Source organism: Coregonus clupeaformis, chromosome 21 (assembly GCF_020615455.1).
Source record: "Coregonus clupeaformis isolate EN_2021a chromosome 21, ASM2061545v1, whole genome shotgun sequence".
NCBI classification, from domain to species: domain Eukaryota; kingdom Metazoa; phylum Chordata; class Actinopteri; order Salmoniformes; family Salmonidae; genus Coregonus; species Coregonus clupeaformis.
The window spans coordinates 2,595,872-2,615,667 of NC_059212.1; the positions used below are offsets into that span (position 1 = coordinate 2,595,872).

The window sequence follows — 19,796 nt, forward strand, 5'->3', positions numbered from 1 at the left end:
TCCAAAAGGACAACCATCTCTGCAGAAATCCAATCGGGCATTTATGGTAGAGTGGTCAGACGGAAACCACTCCTCAGTAAAAGGCACATGACAGCCCGCTTGGAGTTTGCCAAAAGACAAGATTCTCTGGTCAAGAGTGAACTCTTTGGCCTGAATGCCAAGCATCACGTCTGGAGGAAACCTGGCACCATCCCTACGGTGAAGCATGGTGGTGGCAGCATCTTGCTGTGGGGATGTTTTTCAGCGACAGGGACTGGGAGACTAGTCAGGATCGAGGGAAAGATGAACGGAGCAAAGTACAGAGAGATCCTTGATGAAAACATGCTCCAGAGCACTCAGGATCTCAGACTGGGGCGAAGGTTCACCTTCCAACAGGACAACTACCCTAAGCACCCAGCCAACACAACGCAGGAGTGGCTTCGGGACAAGTCTCTGAATGTCCTTGAGTGGTCCAGCCAGAGCCCGCACTTTAACCTGATCGAACATCTCTGGAGAGACCTGAATATAGCTGTGCAGTGACGCTCACCATCCAACCTGACAGAGCTTGAGAGGATCTGCAGAGAAGAATGGGAGAAACTCCCCAAATACTGGTGTGCCAAGCTTGTAGCGTCATACCCAAGAAGACTCGAGGCTGTAACCACTGCCAAAGGTGCTTCAACAAAGTACTGAGTAAAGGGTCTGAATACTTATATAAATGTGATATTTCATTTTTTATACATTTGCACAAACTTAAAAAAAAACTGTTTTTGCTTTGTCATTATGGGGTATTGTGTGGAGATTGATGAGGTAAAAAAAACACCATTTAATCAATTTTAGAATAAGGCTGTAACGTAACAGAATATGGAAAAAGTGAAGGTGTCTGAATATTTTCCGAATGCACTGTAAACATGAATTTGTCCCAATACTTTTGCTCCCCTAAAATCGGGGGACTATGTACAAAAAGTGCTGTAATTTTTGAACGGTTCACCTGATATGGATGAAAATACCCTCAAATGAAAGTTGACAGTCTGCACTTTAACTTTATAGTCATTGTTTGATTTAAAATCTAAACTTTTGGAGTATAGAGCCAAAATAATAAAATACATTCACTGTCCCAATAATTACGGAGGGCACTGTAATTCATATCGTAGGCCTAATAGTACTGTAGAGCTCTTTTTATTTCCACACAATATAGCTGCATCGCCCCGTCCTGCCCCTAGGGGTCCACTGCCCTGCAGTTCCCCAACCCAACACACCCCACTCAGCTTTAGGATCTTAGTGAAACATTAATTATTGGTTTCAGGTGTGTTAGGCCAAGGCCAGAGTGACAACCAACAGTATGGCAGACCTCCAGGGCCAGGAATGAGCAGCCCAGCAGCTAGGAATTGCCTAAATAGGTATCTCCCCTGATATCTATTTACAGACTCCTTTTGTCGTACAGTATTCCATATAAGGCATCCAGACCTTACAAAAGTTGCACAGTATACCCTTAATCTTGTAATAAATCAAATCTAGTGATACATAACTTGACATTTCTGCCATCCATTGTGACATTGTGGGTGTATGTATGTGGGTACGCAGACCCACGAGCCACTGCAGCCCCTCATGATGAGTATCGTTTTTTTGTGGCACCCACCCCTATCAAAAGTTGCCCATTCCTGACATAGAGGATATGACCCAAGGAAATAAGGCCACTTTTTCCTTGGGTGGGGGGGGTCATGTCCCCACAATCCCCAGTGAAAGTTGCACCCCTGTCTCAACCAAATATTACGCAATTATCCACGTTGACGTGGTGTGCCCATTGGTATAATTCAAAATAATCCCATTTAAACCACAGCAAAAATAATAATTTGATTCAACATACAACTGTAAGGCTTCAAATTGTCATGTAGTTTTATTGGGATTTGCAGCTGTTGTTGGTAAATAATGAATCTGCTAACTTATTCTTCCTTTAAAATGAATGGGGTACATTTAAAGGAACGGGAATCTCTTTTCAGAAGGATTGGTAACAACTTTTAATAGCTGGGGTACATAAGAGGATGTTATTCAATTTAAAAATAATTAATAATGTCAGAAGAAAATGGCACAGAGACGGGCAAGTGTAACTAATTTAAGTATCTGAGAGCATATTTAAAGGGACAGGACCTCATTTTAAAGGGACTAGTAAAAGTAACTCATTTAAATAGCCTTGGCAGTGTGCCAGGCCGCCCAAACTGGGCGAACATACAGAGCTGAAAGGCACTGCCTTTGTGTAAAGCCCTGGCCCTCCCCATGGCACTGCAATCCTAGTCAATTACCCAGCCCAGCGGGCACGGTGGATTCTTTATATCAGAGTCAGTGGGCACACAGGCAGAGCATGCCAACACCACTGGCAGTGCCCCAACCCTTTTGTGCCCCTGAAGATTACCACAGAGTCCAAAAAAGCCAGAAAAGGAGAGAGGAAGGAGGGAAAGAGTTGTAAAAGATCTAATGCTCTGCTCCCCTGTAGGGAAAGCTGGTGTATGTACAGTTGAAGTCAGAAGTTAGCCAAATACATTTAAACTCTGTTTTTCACAATTCCTGACATTTAATCCTAGTAAAAAATTCCCTGTCTTAGGTCAGTTAAGATCACCAATTTATTTTAAGAATGTGAAATGTCGGAATAATAGTAGAGACAATGATTTATTTCAGTTTTTAATTTCTTTCATCGCATTCCCAGTGGGTCAGAAGTTTACATACACTCAATTAGTATTTGGTAGCATTGCCTTTAAATTGTTTAACTTGGGTCAAACGTTTCGGGCAGCCTTCCACAAGCTTCCCACAATAAGTTGGGTGAATTTTGGCCCATTCCTCCTGACAGAGCTGGTGTAACTGAGTCAGGTTTGTAGGCCTCCTTGCTCGCACACGCTTTTCAGTTCTGCCCACACATTTTCTATAGGATTGAGGTCAGGGCTTTGTGATGGCCACTCCAATACCTTGACTTTGTTGTCCTTAAGCCATTTTGCCACAACTTTGCCACAACTTTGGAAGTATGCTTGGGGTCATTGTCCATTTGCAACCAAGCTTTAACTTCTTGACTGATGTCTTGAGATGTTGCTTCAATATATCCACATAATTTTCCTTCCTCATGATGCCATCTATTTTGTGAAGTGCACCAGTCCCTCCTGCAGCAAAGCACCCCCACAGCATGATGCTGCCACCCCCGTGCCTCACGGTTGGGATGGTTTTCTTCGGCATGCAAGGCCCCCCTTTTTCCTCCAAACATAACGATGGTCATTATGGCCAAACAGTTCTATTTTTGTTTCATCAGACCAGAGGACATTTCTCCAAAAATAACTATCTTTGTCCCATTGCAGTTGCAAACCGTCTGGCTTTTTTATGGTGGTTTTGGAGCAGTGGCTTCTTCCTTGCTGAGCGGCCTTTCAGGTTATGTCGATATAGGACTCGTTTTACTGTGGATATATATACTTTTGTACCGGTTTCCTCCAGCATCTTCACAAGGTCCTTTGCTGTTGTTCTGGGATTGATTTGCACATTTCGCACCAAAGTACGTTCATCTCTAGGAGACAGAACGCGTCTCCTTCCTGAGTGGTATGACGGCTGCGTGGTCCCATGGTGTTTATACTTCCGTACTATTGTTTGTACAGATGAACGTGGTACCTTCAGGCTTTTGGAATTGCTCCCAAGGATGAACCAGACTTGTGGAGGTTTACAATTGTTTTTCTGAGGTCTTGGCTGATTTCTTTTATTTTCCCATGATGTCAGCAAAGAGGCACTGAGTTTGAAGGTAGGCCTTGAAATACATCCACAGGTACACCTCCAATTGACTCAAATGATGTCAATTATCCTATCAGAAGCTTCTGAAGCCATGACATCATTTTCTGGAATTTTCCAAGCTGTTTAAAGGCACAGTCAACTTAGTGTATGTAAACTTCTGACCCACTGGAATTGTGATACAGTGAATTATAAGTGAAATAATCTGTCAGTAAACAATTGTTTGAAAAATTACTTGTGTCATGCACAAAGTAGATGTCCTAACCGACTTGCCAAAACTATAGTTTGTTAACAAGAAATGTGTGGAGTGGTTGAAAAACAAGTTTTAATGACTCCAACCTAAGTGTATGTAAACTTCCGACTTCAACTGTATACTGCTTTATTGGCAGGAAAGCTACTTCAATGCTACAATGAGTCATTCAATATAATACTTTAGTACTGGGCTAAAGTCTACAAGAAGTTCTGATGAAACTGAGAACATGCATCACAAACGGTGAAGCTTTAGGACTGGGCTAAACCAGAAGAGGTTTTTGGAAAGAGGGCTATAACACATGTTCAAAAGTCTAACGCTGAGACAACATGCATTTCCTACTGTGTTACCATGCCGCTGAACACGACATAAAGCAGCACACACTGCAACAGTAAGTCTGCGTTTAATTTATTCAAAACGGCGGAAAGAGCAACAACAAATACTTTGTTTGGCTTTGAGTACAAAGCATTCAGTACACAGTATGCTATTGCTGTTGACCTGCTGTTACACAAGTCATGAGAAGGTAATGCAAAACAGCCTGACTCTTGTCCTATAATCGCACAACAAACACAGGAAAGACCTCAAAACCCCAAAGGCAAGAATGCACCAGTGATTGCACTAGTTTAAAGGTTGCACCCTTTTCCCAAAAGATAAGTTACGGAACACAACACCACAAAATTAAGGTAAGAAGCAAAATACTTCAGTGTGATCTCATTCCTTCTTTCAACCTCAACACCTTTTTGTTGTTGCTTTTATACTAAATTCACTGTGGAATTCACTGTGTAAATTCACTGTGGAACGTCAAAGGCCATACACACACAAACGAGGCAAAACTCAAACAAGAATCAAAGTCAAACGCTTACAGGTATGTTTTGTGCACAACTACCCGTCGTGACCTCTGTGAACTTAATTAAAGTGGTTAGGGGGCCTTGAGTTTGACCCCATAACAGCTCTGGGGTTCAAAGGTCAGGGATTTTATACAATAACACCCCAAAAGCTGAATTCCTTTGTAAAATCATAAAATATTGTTGTTTTTTCGCTTCTCACCACGACTGGACTAGACAACAGAACAAAACAGAAAGCAGATCAAACACCAGTGGGTGAACAACATTGTACAAAAAAGGTCACAGGAAGTTTGCTTTTAAAACCCATGATAGTTTGAAGTATGGAGGCATCAACATAAACGAAAATGCAAAGTGGCATTTATCACCATTAATGACCAGGTGCTTTTTATTAGGGGTATAATGGCAGGTTCCCTCCTCCTTCTCCTCCTCCTCTTCCTCCCTACTCCTTCTTCTTCGCCTACCCTTCTCCTCTTCCTCCTCCTCCAGCTCCCATTCTTGGCTTCCCTTCACCGGGCTAGCCTGGATCTGATTACCCACAATCCATAAATCTGAGGAGAAAGCTTCCTGCCTCGCCTTAAAATGCCAGCCTAAACAATTTACTGCCCCTCTACTCCCCTATCCAGCTTCCCAACCTCCCACACACACACCAACCCAGTGAAACAATCTCCGCTCAGCTTGAGGGCGATGGGATTGGCATATCCATTCACCGGCCAGTTTATTAGGTACACCCATCTAGTACCGTTTCAAACCCCCTTTTGCCTCCAGAACAGCCTGAATTCATCGGGGCAAGGATTCTACAAGTTGGAAATGTTCCACAGGGATATTGATCTATGCTGACATAACACTGCAGATTGGATGGAGGTACACCACCGCCACCAGCCTGTACCGTTGACACCAGGCAGGATGGGTCCATGAACTTGCTGCTTACACCAAATCCTGACTCTGCCATCAGCATGACACAACAGGAACCTGGATTTGTCGGACCAGGCAATGTTTTTCCACTCCTCAATTGTCCAGTGTTGGTGATCGCGTGCCCACTGGAGACGCTTCTTCTTGTTTTTAGCTGATAGGAGTGGATCTTGGTGTAGTCGTCTGCTGCAATAGCCCATCCGTGATGAGCATCAACGAGTTGTGCGTTCCGAGATGCCATTCTATACATCACTGTTGTACTGCGCCTTTATTTGTCTGTTTGTGGCCCGCCTGTTAGCTTGCACAATTCTTGCCATTCTCCGTCGAGCTCTCTCATCAACGAGCTGTTTTCACCCAGGACTGCCGCTGACTGGATGTTTTTTGTTTGTTACACCATTCTTGGGAAACCCTAGCATAGAAACTGTCCTGCGTGAAAAACCCAGGAGGGCGGCCGTTTCTGAGATACTGGATCCAGCGTGCCTGGCCCCGAGAAGTCGCTTAGGTCACTCGTGTTACCCATTCTAACGTTCAATCAAACAGTAATTGAATGCCTCGATGAATGTCTGCCTGCTTTATATAGCAAGCCAGGGCCATGTGACTCACTGTCTGTAGGAGCGATCCATTTTCGTGAACGGGGTGGTGTACCTAATAAACTGTCTGGTGAGTGTATACAAGTGCATTCAGAAAGTATTCAGACCTCTTGACCGTTTCCACATTTTGTTACGTTACAACCTTATTCTAAAATGGATTAAATACCCCATAATGACACAGCAAAAACAGGTTTATAGAAATGTTTGCAAATGTATTACAAATAAAAACAGAAATAACTAATTTACATAAGTATTCAGACCCCCTTTGCTATGAGACTCGACATTGAGCTCAGGTGCATCATGTTTCCATTGATCATCCTTGAGAGATCAACTTGATTGGAGTCCACCTGTGGTAAATTAAATTGATTGGACATGATTTGGAAAGGAACACACCTGTCTATATATGGTCCCACAATTGACAGTGCATATCAGAGCAAAAACCAAGCCATGAGTTCGTAGGAATTGTCCGTAGAGCTCCGAGACAGAATTGTGTCGAGGCAAAGCTCTGGGGAAGGGTACCAAAAAATGTCTGCACCATTGAATGTCCCCCAAAACACAGTGGCCTCCATCATTCTTAAATGGAAGAAGTTTGGAACCACCAAGACTCTTCCTAAAGCTGGCCTCCCGGCCAAACTGAGCAATTCGGGGAGAAGGGCATTGATCAGGGAGATGAACAAGAACCCGATGGTCACTCTGACAGAGCTCCAGAGTTCCTCTGTGGAGATGGGAGAACCTTCCAGAAGGACAACCATCTCTGCAGCACTCCAAACGGGCATTTATGGTAGAGTGGTCAGACGGAAGCCACTCCTCAGTAAATGGCACATGACAGCCCGCTTGGAGTTTGCTAAAAGGCACATAAAGGACTCTCAGACCATGAGAAACAAGATTCTCTGGTCTGATGAAACCAAGAGTGAACTCTTTGGCCTGAATGCCAAGTGTCACGACGGGAGGAAACCTGGCACCATCCGTACGGTGAAGCATGGTGGTGGCAGCATCATGCTGTAGGGATGATTTTCAGCGGTAGGGAATGTGAGTCTAGTCAGGATCGAGGGAAAGATGAACGGAGCAAAGTACAGAGAGGCCCTTGATGAAAACATGCTCCAGAGCACTCAGGATCTCAGACTGGGGCGAAGGTTCACCTTCCAACAGGACAACTACCCTAAGCACACAGCCAACACAACGCAGGAGTGGCTTCGGGACAAGTCTCTGAATGTCCTTGAGTGGTCCAGCCAGAGCCTGCACTTTAACCTGATCGAACATCTCTGGAGAGACCTGAAAATAGCTGTGCAGCGACGCTCCCCATCCAAACTGACAGAGCTTGAGAGGATCTGCAGAGAAGAATGGGAGAAACTCCGCAAATACACGTGTGCCAAGCTTGTAGCGTCATACCCAAGAAGACTTGAGGCTGTAATCACTGCCAAAGGTGCTTCAACAAAGTACTGAGTAAAGGGTCCATTCTTTTATTTTTAATACATTTGCACAAATTTATAAAGGCCTGTTTTTGTTTTGTCATTATGGGGTATTGTGAGGTAAAAAACAAACAATTTAATCATTTTTAGAATAAGGCTGTAACATAACAACATTTGGAAAAAGTGAAGGGGTCTGAAAACAAATGCACTGTATACAATATGCAGCAGCCACTGTATTGAGCCATTGGACATAGTGTATCATAGCGCACTACGCTTTATTACAGGCGATAGGTTCAGTACACATCACTGCATTCTATACCAGAAAGTAGGCTGGCCGTCACTTAAGTCTCGTAGATCAATGCACTGCTCTCTTTGTTTATAAACCCTTGGCCTACAATTTCTACGGCCCTGCAGAAATCTAATTAACATAACAAATAAAAAAACATCAAAATCTGTCTTTAAGCTAGAGAGATGTGTTTTTTTCATGGGCTGGGGGAGTAGTATATTAGGTATTTTTGTGCTGTGTCTATCCCTTCCAGTATTCTTATTTTGACTCCTATGCACCTGGAACAGACACTTTTCACTAGGTAGGACCTTAAAAGAGTGCAGACGGCCTCTGATAATTTGTGCTGTGAAACAAACCATAGGATGGGCAGCTGGGTGGGACACTGACTCTTTATTTGTAGGATTGCGGGGGGGCTTGCATGGTGGGGAGAGGGCATATTGGACACTTTGGCAACACCACAACCTGCAGATCTCTTCCATTAGTGCCATTAAGAACCATTAGAGCACGCTAACGACGCCATTAAAAACACTACTGACAAGGAGAGATTTATAGTGGTAGCAGAGGAATGGAAAAGTTTCTGTACAATAACATTTAAAGTCCTGCTTTTTCCAAACCTGAAATATAGGCTTTGTTGTACTAGCCACATGTAAATGGCAGTAAACAGAGCACACATTATTTCAAATATGGATCAGCATAGAGCAGTGTTTGTTCAAACACTCAGGGTCACAGGCAGAGGCGTCATGCCCATAGGGTGCACAAGGGCACGTGCTCCCTCAGATTTGTCCTGCTCTTACATTTTGGTCCTGTGTGGCTCAGTTGCTAGAGCATGGCGTGTGCAATGCCAGGGTTGTGGGTTCAATTCCCATGGGGGACCAATTCAAAAAAAGTATGAAATTGTATGAAGTCGCTCTGGAAAGAGCGTCTGCTAAATGACTGAAGATGTAAAATCTTGCAGATTTTTAAATAATTACTTAACATAATTTTAAAAAAGGCAAGTCAGTTAAGAACAAACTATTATTTACAATGACAGCCTACCCCCCCGGCCAAACACTCCCCTAACCCGGACGATGCTGGGCCAATTGTGCGCCAACCTATGGGACTCCCGATCACAGCCGGTTGTGACACAGCCTGGGAACGAACCAGGGTCTGTAGTGCAGCCTCTATCACTGCAATACAGTGCCTTAGACCACTGCGCCACTCGGAAGGCCCACAATTTCAATCACACATTTTATCATAAATATTTATAAAAAGATCTGTCAGCGGTATTTTGCGGATGGGGAAAGAGTACCCCCTCCTCCCTTAGTAAGTGGTTCTTCCAAGGTGCACCACGGAGCAAAGATATGCTAGGCAGGACGCTAGATACCCTAGTGCGTGCAGACAGTATCGCCAAAGGAGGAGGAGAGAGAGTATAGTGTGACACACACAGCATTTGATTTGATTTTAGCTGCCGGTGATGGGCAGGACTCGCAGGCGTGTTTGTAAATGAATTTGATCAAGCTATGTAGCCTATTGAGTCCTTCTTGATTAATAAATACAACAAACATGTTTTGTTGTTTCTTTGTAATACTAGCCACCTACCAATTTTATGAATTTGGCTTTAGCTAGCCAGCTAGATAGGTTCCCAATCTCCCAACTTCATAACTAGCTACCAAGCCATTTCAGGCTATCAATCAAGTTAGAGTAGCTAGCTTGTCTAACTATCTTAGCTGGTTTGCCTGCTGGCAATGTTGTTAGGCTTTAGAAAAGAAAGCAGTTACTAAATGTACTGAATAAGACTCACATTCCTTCCAATATTTTACCCAGATTTTAGCAGAGATGCAGAGAAGCATATTTAGTTTCTTTAAAAAAAGAACCACCAGTCAGGAGGATACAGACAGCTCAAGAGGTATTCTTAGATATGCAGAAAAATACTTGGTTTAAATTTGTGCATTTATTATGATGACATGATATTGTATTGATGATGTGTACATGTACTGTGATGAAATTTGGATGTAATATCCTAGGCATTTTATTGCAGTATATTAAGATGTGTGATTTACAACAGTCAGAATGACACCCTCATTAAAATGACAATTGAACATGTAAAGAGGTATGCTTAGATAACCTATGCAGAAAAATTGCAGGAAAAAGCAGTTTCAGGTGTTTGAAAAATGAAAAATTCTCCACCCCCCTCCATCCTCACATACTTCGTGCCACCTCTAAAATAATGGGTGCATGACGAAATACTTCTGTTTATTTGGTGGGTCACATGGAAATTCAAAAGGTTTAACGGTAGCTTGTCGTGACCCAGAAAAGTTTGGGAACGATGGGACTAGTGCATAGGCTGTGGTTTTAAAATGTGGACACTTTTTTGCTCTGTAGCCTATACCAACATTTCAAAGTGTCAATAACTGTCCATTTTATAAAAAAAACAATTGAATGCAGGTTTTTCCTGAAAGTCTTACTAAGATTCTCAGTGAAAATCCGAAAATTCGAGCTTGAGCCAACATGAGCTCTCTAAACACATGTGATAAATGGCTAACCTGACAGATTAGATGGCTGGTGCGCAGCAAGCACCTGAGGAGTCGCCTGGGGTGATTCGCCATCAATCACTGAACCACAGTCAGCTTGGCTGTCATACAACATTAATCATTAGACATTACAGGGTTGCCTCGGCCTCTGACTTGATTTATTTTTTTTACCCCTGAAATCACCAATTTCTCAGCCTCTGAGTATCACAGAAACATAACACTTTAAATGAATACCAGAAAAATGTTGTTGCTATGGATGAAATTGATCAAAATAACTTCAAAGTTAAAAAGTTAAAATCTATGCTTATTTGGGGGAATTAAAACCAACAACTTGTGTTGCAAAAGGATAATAAAAGCAAAAGTGTTATTGCTTGTGTCTCTTTGCAATTATTATCAATTTGGGGGTCAAAAACAGGTTGGCGCTTTTAGGGTAAAAACAATTAATTGCCTTGTACCTTGCATCTTCTACCAAGAGGATCTCCCATCAGCTGAATGGTTGCATCCCAATATATGGCTCCCTTCCCTTTGTTCTCTTTCCTCGTCCTCATTGAACGAAATGAAACGGATAGTTGAGCACAATATGGGAGCAACTCAACGTCCTCGGTGCTACTCCTATCCAGTTCCTTCAAATCAGTGAGAACGAGGAGTAGTCCAAGGGGGCATGTAGCAAAGGAAGCCATTTTAGACTATTGGGATTCACCCCTATGAATCCCACTAATGGCTAACCAACAGAACAGTGAGTCCAACCTTCTAAGGGACAATCGGTTAGCAGTTAGCCGTATGCAGACACCCTCAGGACAGCTACTTAGCAGTAAGCTACCATGGCGCCCTTAGGACAAACACTAATAAGTAATTACCACTCCATTCTAGTGTTGGACTTTTCAATTATTCACAGACTCACACCTCTGGGGTGAAATTCCCCCTAGGTACAGATCTAGGATCAGCTTCCCCTCCACCAAAGTGGAGAAAATGTAAAACGGACATAAGATCAGTGTCTAAGGGCAACTTCACCCTACTTCTAAGGAGATACACCAGTTACAGATTTAGGTTAGGGCTGGGAGAAAGGAGATTGTAGAAGGCTAAAAAACAACTGAGGTGTTTAAACGTTCAAAAACACAGCCTTGTTGTGTACTTGCTGTGTTGAACAAGTACACATACTCTGCATCAGTGATGTGTCAAACACTTGAGCACGAAAGAGTGTTGACAATGATTCCAGTATGTTTAGGCTACTTATTCTTGATGAGTATTTAGCGATTTATGTGCTGACGAAAGTGTATTGTGAAAGTGGAAACTCAGTTGTTTATCAATGTTGCACTATAACATTCTCAGAATTTGATACATTTGGTGTTAGAATCAGTGTTCTCGTTCACACTTTTAGTGAATTCCACATTCAAACTATTGTACTTTTCAGTCTTTCACCAGATCAAAGTGTAAGCCTAACATTTAAACGGTATAACAGCACCACAAGGTCATTAGCCTGGTTTCCACAATTCTTTTTGGGTTTGGCTTCCTTTTCCACATGTGCAACCCTAACTCCAGGCTAGAACAGAATGGCACCATTGTCTGTCCCTCCCATTATCTGAGTACATAATATCCTATGTTTGTGTTTGCTCCCCACTTCACACGCCTTGGTGAATAGTCCTCCCACACCCCATCTATCGTCAAAGACAATCGTCCGTTATGCTGTATACAGTGACCCTAAAGCCAAAATCACACGGCGAGACGCCCATCAACAACGTGAAATTTGCGTGCGAGAGTAGCGAGCGTCAATTCACATACACTGCGTAGCATATGCCAACGTAATTGTCATGAAAATCCAGAATAAACCGTTGTTTTTGTTTGCTATTTAGCCCCAGGGAGTTAATCTTGTGAGTTCCTTTTGACCTTAGATGTCCTACGGGAGCCACCGTACCTGGGCTAAACAGTTATTGTGAGGATGTTGTTTGTTTCTAATAAACCCGAGCCATGTTTAACAACTACATCTCGTTCTTTCTACATAAACAGTGTTCTCTCTTGAAATCGGAGTCCTCGAGTTTTCCAGCTATAGCCTGCCTAGGCTATATGATCAAAATCAACACAGGTACGCTGCAATTGTTTTCAAATATATAGCGTATTTGACTGATAAACTTTAGTTTACAGCCCAATACATTGTTAACGACATCTTTAATCTACTTAGCATAGGGAAGATCATAAAAATTCCTCTAATTCCTTTTCTACAAAATGTGTCTGCATACTTTACCAGCATTGCTCCACGTAGACACGAGAAAAATAGACTTGCTTTCTAATTTGAGGCACTATGAAGCCGTAGACGTCGTTGACGCTCGCGGGCCGTCTGTTTTCTCTCATTCACTTATTCTATTTCCAGCGTGAGCACGCTTGTTCGTGAACCCCCAAAAATATTTTTCGTTTGAATTGAGTTTAAGAAAAACAAACCGCACTGCAATACAATTAAACAAAGGAATAAATGTGAGCATGTCTGGAATAGGACTTTGTAATGAACTAAAGTAAATTTTCTTCATGATACTGGTAATCAGTTTCCCCTGCAATTTCAATCTTTAAGTGGCGAGCTATTTAACTGATCAGTGTCACACACAACCCTATTACAAGTTATCTAATTGTATCAAATTAATCTAATCGCTTACATCTAAATAACAAAAATTATGAGGCCTAAATGTTCTATATATAATTGCATTACTTTATCAACACATGATAATTATATTATCCACATGACCATGTGACAACATTTGCAGGAAGTTAAAGCGTATCCTCATCACCCTTGTCTTTATAAAATGTTTATAAAACACTTTTCATTTTCCAACAGTAAGCATGCGTCCCAAATGACACCCTAGTCCCTACATAGAGCATTACTTTTGACCAGAGGCCTATGGGAATAGTGTGCCATTTGGAACATAACCTAAGTAAGCTAAGTAGTCCAGGACCTCTGAATAGGAGCAGTTGAAAAGTATACATGTGTCTCTCGTTACCTCAGCATCTCATGGCTTCCATAAGTGGCCATCAAACAGGGCTGTAAGCTCATGTGGGCGAATTGCTTGGTAACTGCAACACTTGTATCTAAAACAGCATGCCCCGACTTGCTTAAGGGCACAAGAGCCACCACAGTGTCACCTAAATGGGGACTTGCGCAACTGAGCCATAATGTACTCTATGACCCATAACAATGTATGTTTATAACACTATTTGTATGCCCAGTTTGTGTGTGACCTTTCACCCCCAGGCATCCTCATGTTAAGTAGGCATGAAACTGAAAAACATTCTGAAACTGAAAACCAAAATGAGTGTTCTTATTGGACAAATTCAGGTAATAGCTCTCTCATTTGAGCCTATTGAACGGGACCATTCTCTTATACTTCTGCTCTAATACACTTATTGGCATCTCTGCTCCCCTGTAGCTCAGTTGGTAGAGCATGGCGCTTGCAACACCAGGGTTGTGGGTTCGTTTCCCACGGGGGCCAGTATGAAAATGTATGCACTCACTAACTGTAATTCGATCTGGATAAGAGCATCTGCTAAATGACTAAAATGTAAATGTCTTTCTATTCTATCCCATTCTTTTCAAACTCCGCATTGACAGCGGGTGCAGAGTGAGCTGCTCACTCTGCAAAGCTAAGAATAAGACAGCATATCTAACCGAGAAAAAAGTCCTTTGGCATCCACTCTCTCAGCTAAATGTGGACTGAATATTATCATTCCAAAACGGTAAAAATAACTCTGTGTGTTTGATGTGGGCGATGAGAACAGTGCCTGTCTGTCTGTATGTCTGAAGACAATAGCGCGAGGCCGGATGAGAAAGTTGGCCGACTACAATCGCAGAGGAAGGATGTTCGAGAGGAACTAGAGGAACCAAAGGAGCATGGAGATTGAAACGAGGGGGGGGCTAGGACCCTCCGAGAAGGAGCCAATAGCACCAAGACTGAGACTTGAAATTGAATTGGATCGCTGTGGATGCCAAAGGCCATAAAGTTGCCCACCAATTGCAGCTCACAAAATGACAAGCCAATGAGTTCTCTACATTCTCTCACCTGACGGCAGACTACCCAATCACGTTTCTCATTCATTTTTCTTCAAATGACCTCACATCATTTAAGTCATTTAGTGTTTCTCATAGCATATGCTTTTACCCTGAGTGACTTACAATCAGTGTATTCAAATAAAGTCAGCAAAACAACCACTCATCACGATCATCACTCACCTGATTAACACACACTGGTTCTGCAGTCTCTTCCATAGGGAGCAGTAACACTCGTTTGCCACGGCATAGATGTGCGGGGCAATCTCGCCCAGGTGGTGTCGGCTGTACTTCTCCACTGCCGTCCGGTCGTACAGTTCAGGGATGGACTGGTACGGGTTCACCGCAGCCAGGATGGAGCCGATGTATGTCTGTTGTAGGGGAAGATAGAGATGGAAAGGGACATGAAACACATGGAGAGAAATAGGGTTGATTCACAATACTGAGCCCGAGCCAATCCAAGCTGAGCTGTGCTGCACTGGCTTGGTTACACATCCATACACATTTCCCTTTATAGCACGGTTGCTGAACATATATTTTGATGTAGAATATCCTTTTTCATCAACAGATTACATAATTCACATGGAATGGAATGATATTAAAGTTTTGTCTGCAACACTCCCCAGGGAATGACCAGACTTGGACAAGGGGAGGTCTTGGGAGAACAGTGCTTTGTCCATGTTCCAATGTGAGAAGAAATGTTTTTTCAGACAGCCCAAAGGCCATAGATAATTTAATTTAAGACAAAAATACCTTATTTTCTAGGACCTTGGAAGATAACAATCGGCCATAACCTTCGGTGAGGGAAGAATAAGTAGGCAAGATCAAGCCAACTTGAACAACAACATCGTTGTGAACAGTAGGTCTGGCTTTGCAGGAGAGCTACAGAACACAACGCTAAGTTTATTTGACCTTTTCCCTTCATTTTCTTAGGCCTACTCCAGTTTTCATGAACACCCGCTTCATATTTCAAAGTTCAAAGCCAAACAAACCAAAGCACTGAAATAGAAAGTTCTTCGGCCAGAGAAAAAGTATTTTGGCAGTTCCCTCAGTTCTGGGGTAATGAGTAATGGATAATGAAGCGTTTTGGAAGAAGCACAGATACATCTGAGGAAAAAGCGACTTACATACTTCAATTCGGTACATACATCGATTACAGTTAACAGTGCTGATGACCCTGAGAATAAACTCACTGGGGTTGCAAACACAAAGGAGGGCGAGGCAACCAAATATCAACATATGTGTCATGAGCACTCTCTCTCCCTGGTAGCAACATTAATTGCATTCAATTATCTTCCACTCTGCTCACCTCCCTCTCTCTACTCAGCCTAACTAGCTCCACCTGCCCTGCTCTGCTCTTGTTACCTGGCCAGCTGCACTGCATTTCCCACTCACCATCCTCACCTTGCCTCACTCTGTTCTAATTACTCTGCCAGCTGAACTGCATTTCCCCACTACCTCTCCCAGTATATCAAGCCCTGTTTTTCAGCCAAGCCCTGTCAGATCGTCTTCAAACCCGGACCAGTAACCTGCCTGTCTGCGCTCTGACTCCTGTTTGTGATACCGATCCTTTCTTGACTGCCTCCTTGTTCTACTGCCCCGTCTATCCCAACCTGCCTTCTGGACCTCGACTACTCTCCAATCTTCAGCCCCTCCGGTAACTCGTTTCTGCCTTCTGTCTCTCACCACGATATTTGCCCAGCCCTGATCTGTACTTCTGCCTGCCATTCATATTGCTGTTGTGTGTGTGTGTTCCCCCAGGTCTCCGACCACCAGATGAGCGTGCCCAGACGTTTCACCACCCTCAGCCCGATACGCCGCTCCATCACTGGGGAACACACACACTAAGCACTTGGACTGGACACCCCCGGACATTTGGTGACCCCCGAGCACAGGTACCCACAGGAGGACCCTGAAAGACCCCTGACACCCCTGGGACTCCTCTTCCCGCCTGTAACCTTGAATAAAGAACTCTGAATTTGAACTTGCGCTCTTGGGTCCTCTTCTGTTCGTGACAGAACGATCTGACCACCATGGACCCAGCGCACTCCCTGACCACGATGGAGGAAGAGCCAGAGAGGACTGCCCTACAGCGACTGGAACGCTCTGAGGGAGACATAAATCGGATGGCTGGCGACATCGCTTCCCTTCTCCAGCTATTCAACCAGCAGCAACAACAGTTCCAACTGCAGCAACAACAGCTAGCCCAAGCCCTGCAACTACTCTCAAGCCCGGCTACTCCACCTGCACCCCCCCTGGTCCTTTTGTTCCTGTACCACCGATACTCCTTCATCCCTCCGCTGGAGGTCCCAATGCTGCAGGCCCGGCAGTGCTGCCACCAGATCCCCACGCTCCTGAACCAAGGATTGGGAACCCGGAACGTTTTGATGGCAACCAGAAGCAAGTAAGACCATTCTTGAGCAGCTGCCGAATCCAGTTTGCACTACAGCCCAGGACTTTCTCAACAGAGGGAGCCAAGGTGGGGTATGTCATCACACATCTCACCGGTCGAGCTCGGTTGTGGGGAATGGCGGAATTCGACCGGCAAACCCCAGCCTGTGCCTCCTTCAGTGCCTTTGAGGAGGAGATGTTAAAGGTCTTTGACCTAGGCTCGCCCACAGCCGAAGCGTCACAAGCTCTGCTCACCATCCGTCAGGGCAATCGGACAGTGGCAGACTTCTCCATTGACTTTCGTACCCTGGCCAGTCAAAGCTCGTTTAACCCAGAGGCACTGGTGCAAGCCTTCCTCCATAGCCTGGCGGACTATATCAAGGACGAGCTTGTTTCCCATGACCCGCCCTCAACGCTTGATGCCGCCATTGACCTTGCCGTTCGCATTGACCGCCGTATACAGACCCGGGAGGAGGGAGAAGGGCCGTCTCAGTCAACCTGCCATCCGTACTCGGGTCGATACCGCTTCTGTCCAGCCCCTGCCTGTCAAGTCCCATAGCCAACTCAATCAGCCTGAGCCCATGGAGATTGGCCGTGCCTCTCTGACTCCCGAGGAGCGTCGGCGCCGTCTAAGCTCCAACCTTTGCCTCTACTGTGGTGGCGAGAATCACCGTGTCGCTACTTGTCCGGCAAAAGCCGCAGCTCACCAGGTGTAGGGGAGATCCGGGTGAGCTCAACAAGCCTTCAGTCTCCCTCCATCCGAAAGACCCTGCTTCATCTCCGCCTTCAGCTTTCTGACAAGACTCATACATTGGCCGCCCTTGTGGATTCCGGAGCCGAAGCAAACATCATGGACCCTGAGCTTGCACAGCAACTGGGCGTGAACCATCATCAACTGACACAACCCATTCCTGCACGAGCCCTGGATGGGCATCATCTTGGCACTGTCACTCATATCTCCGCCCCTGTGACAATCCTGCTGTCAGGAAACCACCAGGAGTCCATCCAGTTTCACCTCCTACACTCACCTGGCCAACCACTCATTCTTGGATACCCGTGGCTCCGTCAGCACAACCCCCCACATCGACTGGGAGACAGGAACAGTCCGTGAGTGGGGAAGGAGTTGTCACCAGACCTGTTTAAGGGGGGCCACCCTGCCCGTTCACCGGGAAGGATCTAGCGCTACCTCCGACATATCCAATGTTCCGGCCTGTTACCACAGCCTGAAAGAGGTGTTCAACAAATCCAAGGCGACATCTCTACCCCCACACAGACCCTATGACTGCGCGATTGATCTCCTGCCTGGCACAGCACCTCCCAAGGGTCGTCTGTATTCACTGTCAGCCCCGGAAAGAAAGGCCATGGAGGACTACATTAATGACTCTCTTGCCTCCGGGATAATTAGACCGTCGTCTTCCCCGCAGGAGCGGGATTCTTCTTTGTCGGCAAGAAGGACGGTTCTCTTCGTCCATGCATAGATTACCGGGGTCTGAACGACATCACGGTTAAGAATCGCTACCCACTGCCCTTACTTTCGTCTGCCTTCGAACTGCTGCAGGGAGCCACTGTATTCACTAAGCTGGACCTTCGCAATGCCTACCATCTGGTGCGGATGAGGGAGGGAGACGAATGGAAGACAGCGTTCAACACACCAACCGGCCACTATGAATATCTCGTCATGCCCTTCGGCCTCACCAATGCCCCAGCAGTTTTTCAAGCCCTAGTGAATGATATCCTCAGGGACATGCTAAATACGTTCGTATTTGTGTACCTTGACGATATTTTAATATTCTCAAAGACTCTGTCAGAACACACGCACCACGTCCGGTTGGTCCTGCGCCGCCTGCTGGAGAACTCTCTTTTCGTGAAGGCAGAGAAGTGCGAGTTCCATGCCAAGACCGTTTCATTCCTGGGGTATGTGGTGACCGAGGGCAGCATTCAGATGGATCTCACGAAGGTGTCGGCTGTCACTTCCTGGCCAGTTCCTGAGTCTCGGAAGAAGTTGCAACAGTTCCTGGGCTTTGCCAACTTTTTATAGGAGATTCATCAGAAACTATAGCACAGTGGCTGCACCCCTCACGGCGCTAACCAGCACTAAACAACCGTACCAATGGACATCAGCTGCTGATAAGGCCTTCAATATCCTCAAGACATGTTTCACTTCTGCTCCCATCCTCCAGATGCCAGATGCAGCAAGGCAGTTTGTGGTGGAGGTAGATGCTTCGGACGTGGGAGTGGGTGCAGTGCTTTCTCAAAGAGCAGCTGAGGATGGCAAGATGCACCCCTGTGCCTTCTACTCCCGTCGGCTAACCCCTGCCGAATGCAACTACGACATTGGGAACCGCGAGCTGTTGGCTGTCAAGCTCGCCCTTGAAGAATGGCGGCACTGGTTAGAGGGGTCAAAGGAACCATTCGTAGTGTGGACAGACCACAAGAACCTGGAGTATATCCAAACAGCCAGGAGGCTGAACTCCCGTCAACAGCGGTGGTCTCTGTTCTTTACGCGCTTCAATTTCACGCTCTCCTACCGCCCGGGATCTCGCAACATCAAACCTGATGCTCTTTCCCGGATGTTTCAGAAGGACGAGACCACCGCCATGACAGCTCCCATTCTTCCCAGCCACTTGGTCGTAGCGGCCCTCACCTGGGAGATCGAGAAGCAGGTCATGGAGGCTCTTCGGGACCAGCCAGGTCCAAGCACCAGCGCCCCAACCGTCTGTTTGTTCCAGCAAATCTCAGGTCACCTGTGATTCAGTGGGGCACGAATCCCGTCTGGCCTGTCATCCCGGCATCACTCGCACCCTTCATCTGGTCCGCCAGCGGTTCTGGTGGCGGGGGATGAGACGG

The 19,796-nt window shown here is 45.2% G+C and overlaps 1 protein-coding gene across 1 annotated transcript in view; it reads right to left on the reverse strand.

The window, feature by feature from the left end:
- The window catches only part of myo10 (myosin X), a 326,310-nt gene that overhangs the window by 134,161 nt on the left and 172,353 nt on the right, over positions 1-19,796 (reverse strand). The window contains exon 4 of the mRNA XM_045206170.1: positions 14,742-14,929. Within this exon, the coding sequence (XP_045062105.1) occupies positions 14,742-14,929 (188 nt within the window). The remainder of the gene's footprint in view (positions 1-14,741; positions 14,930-19,796) is intronic.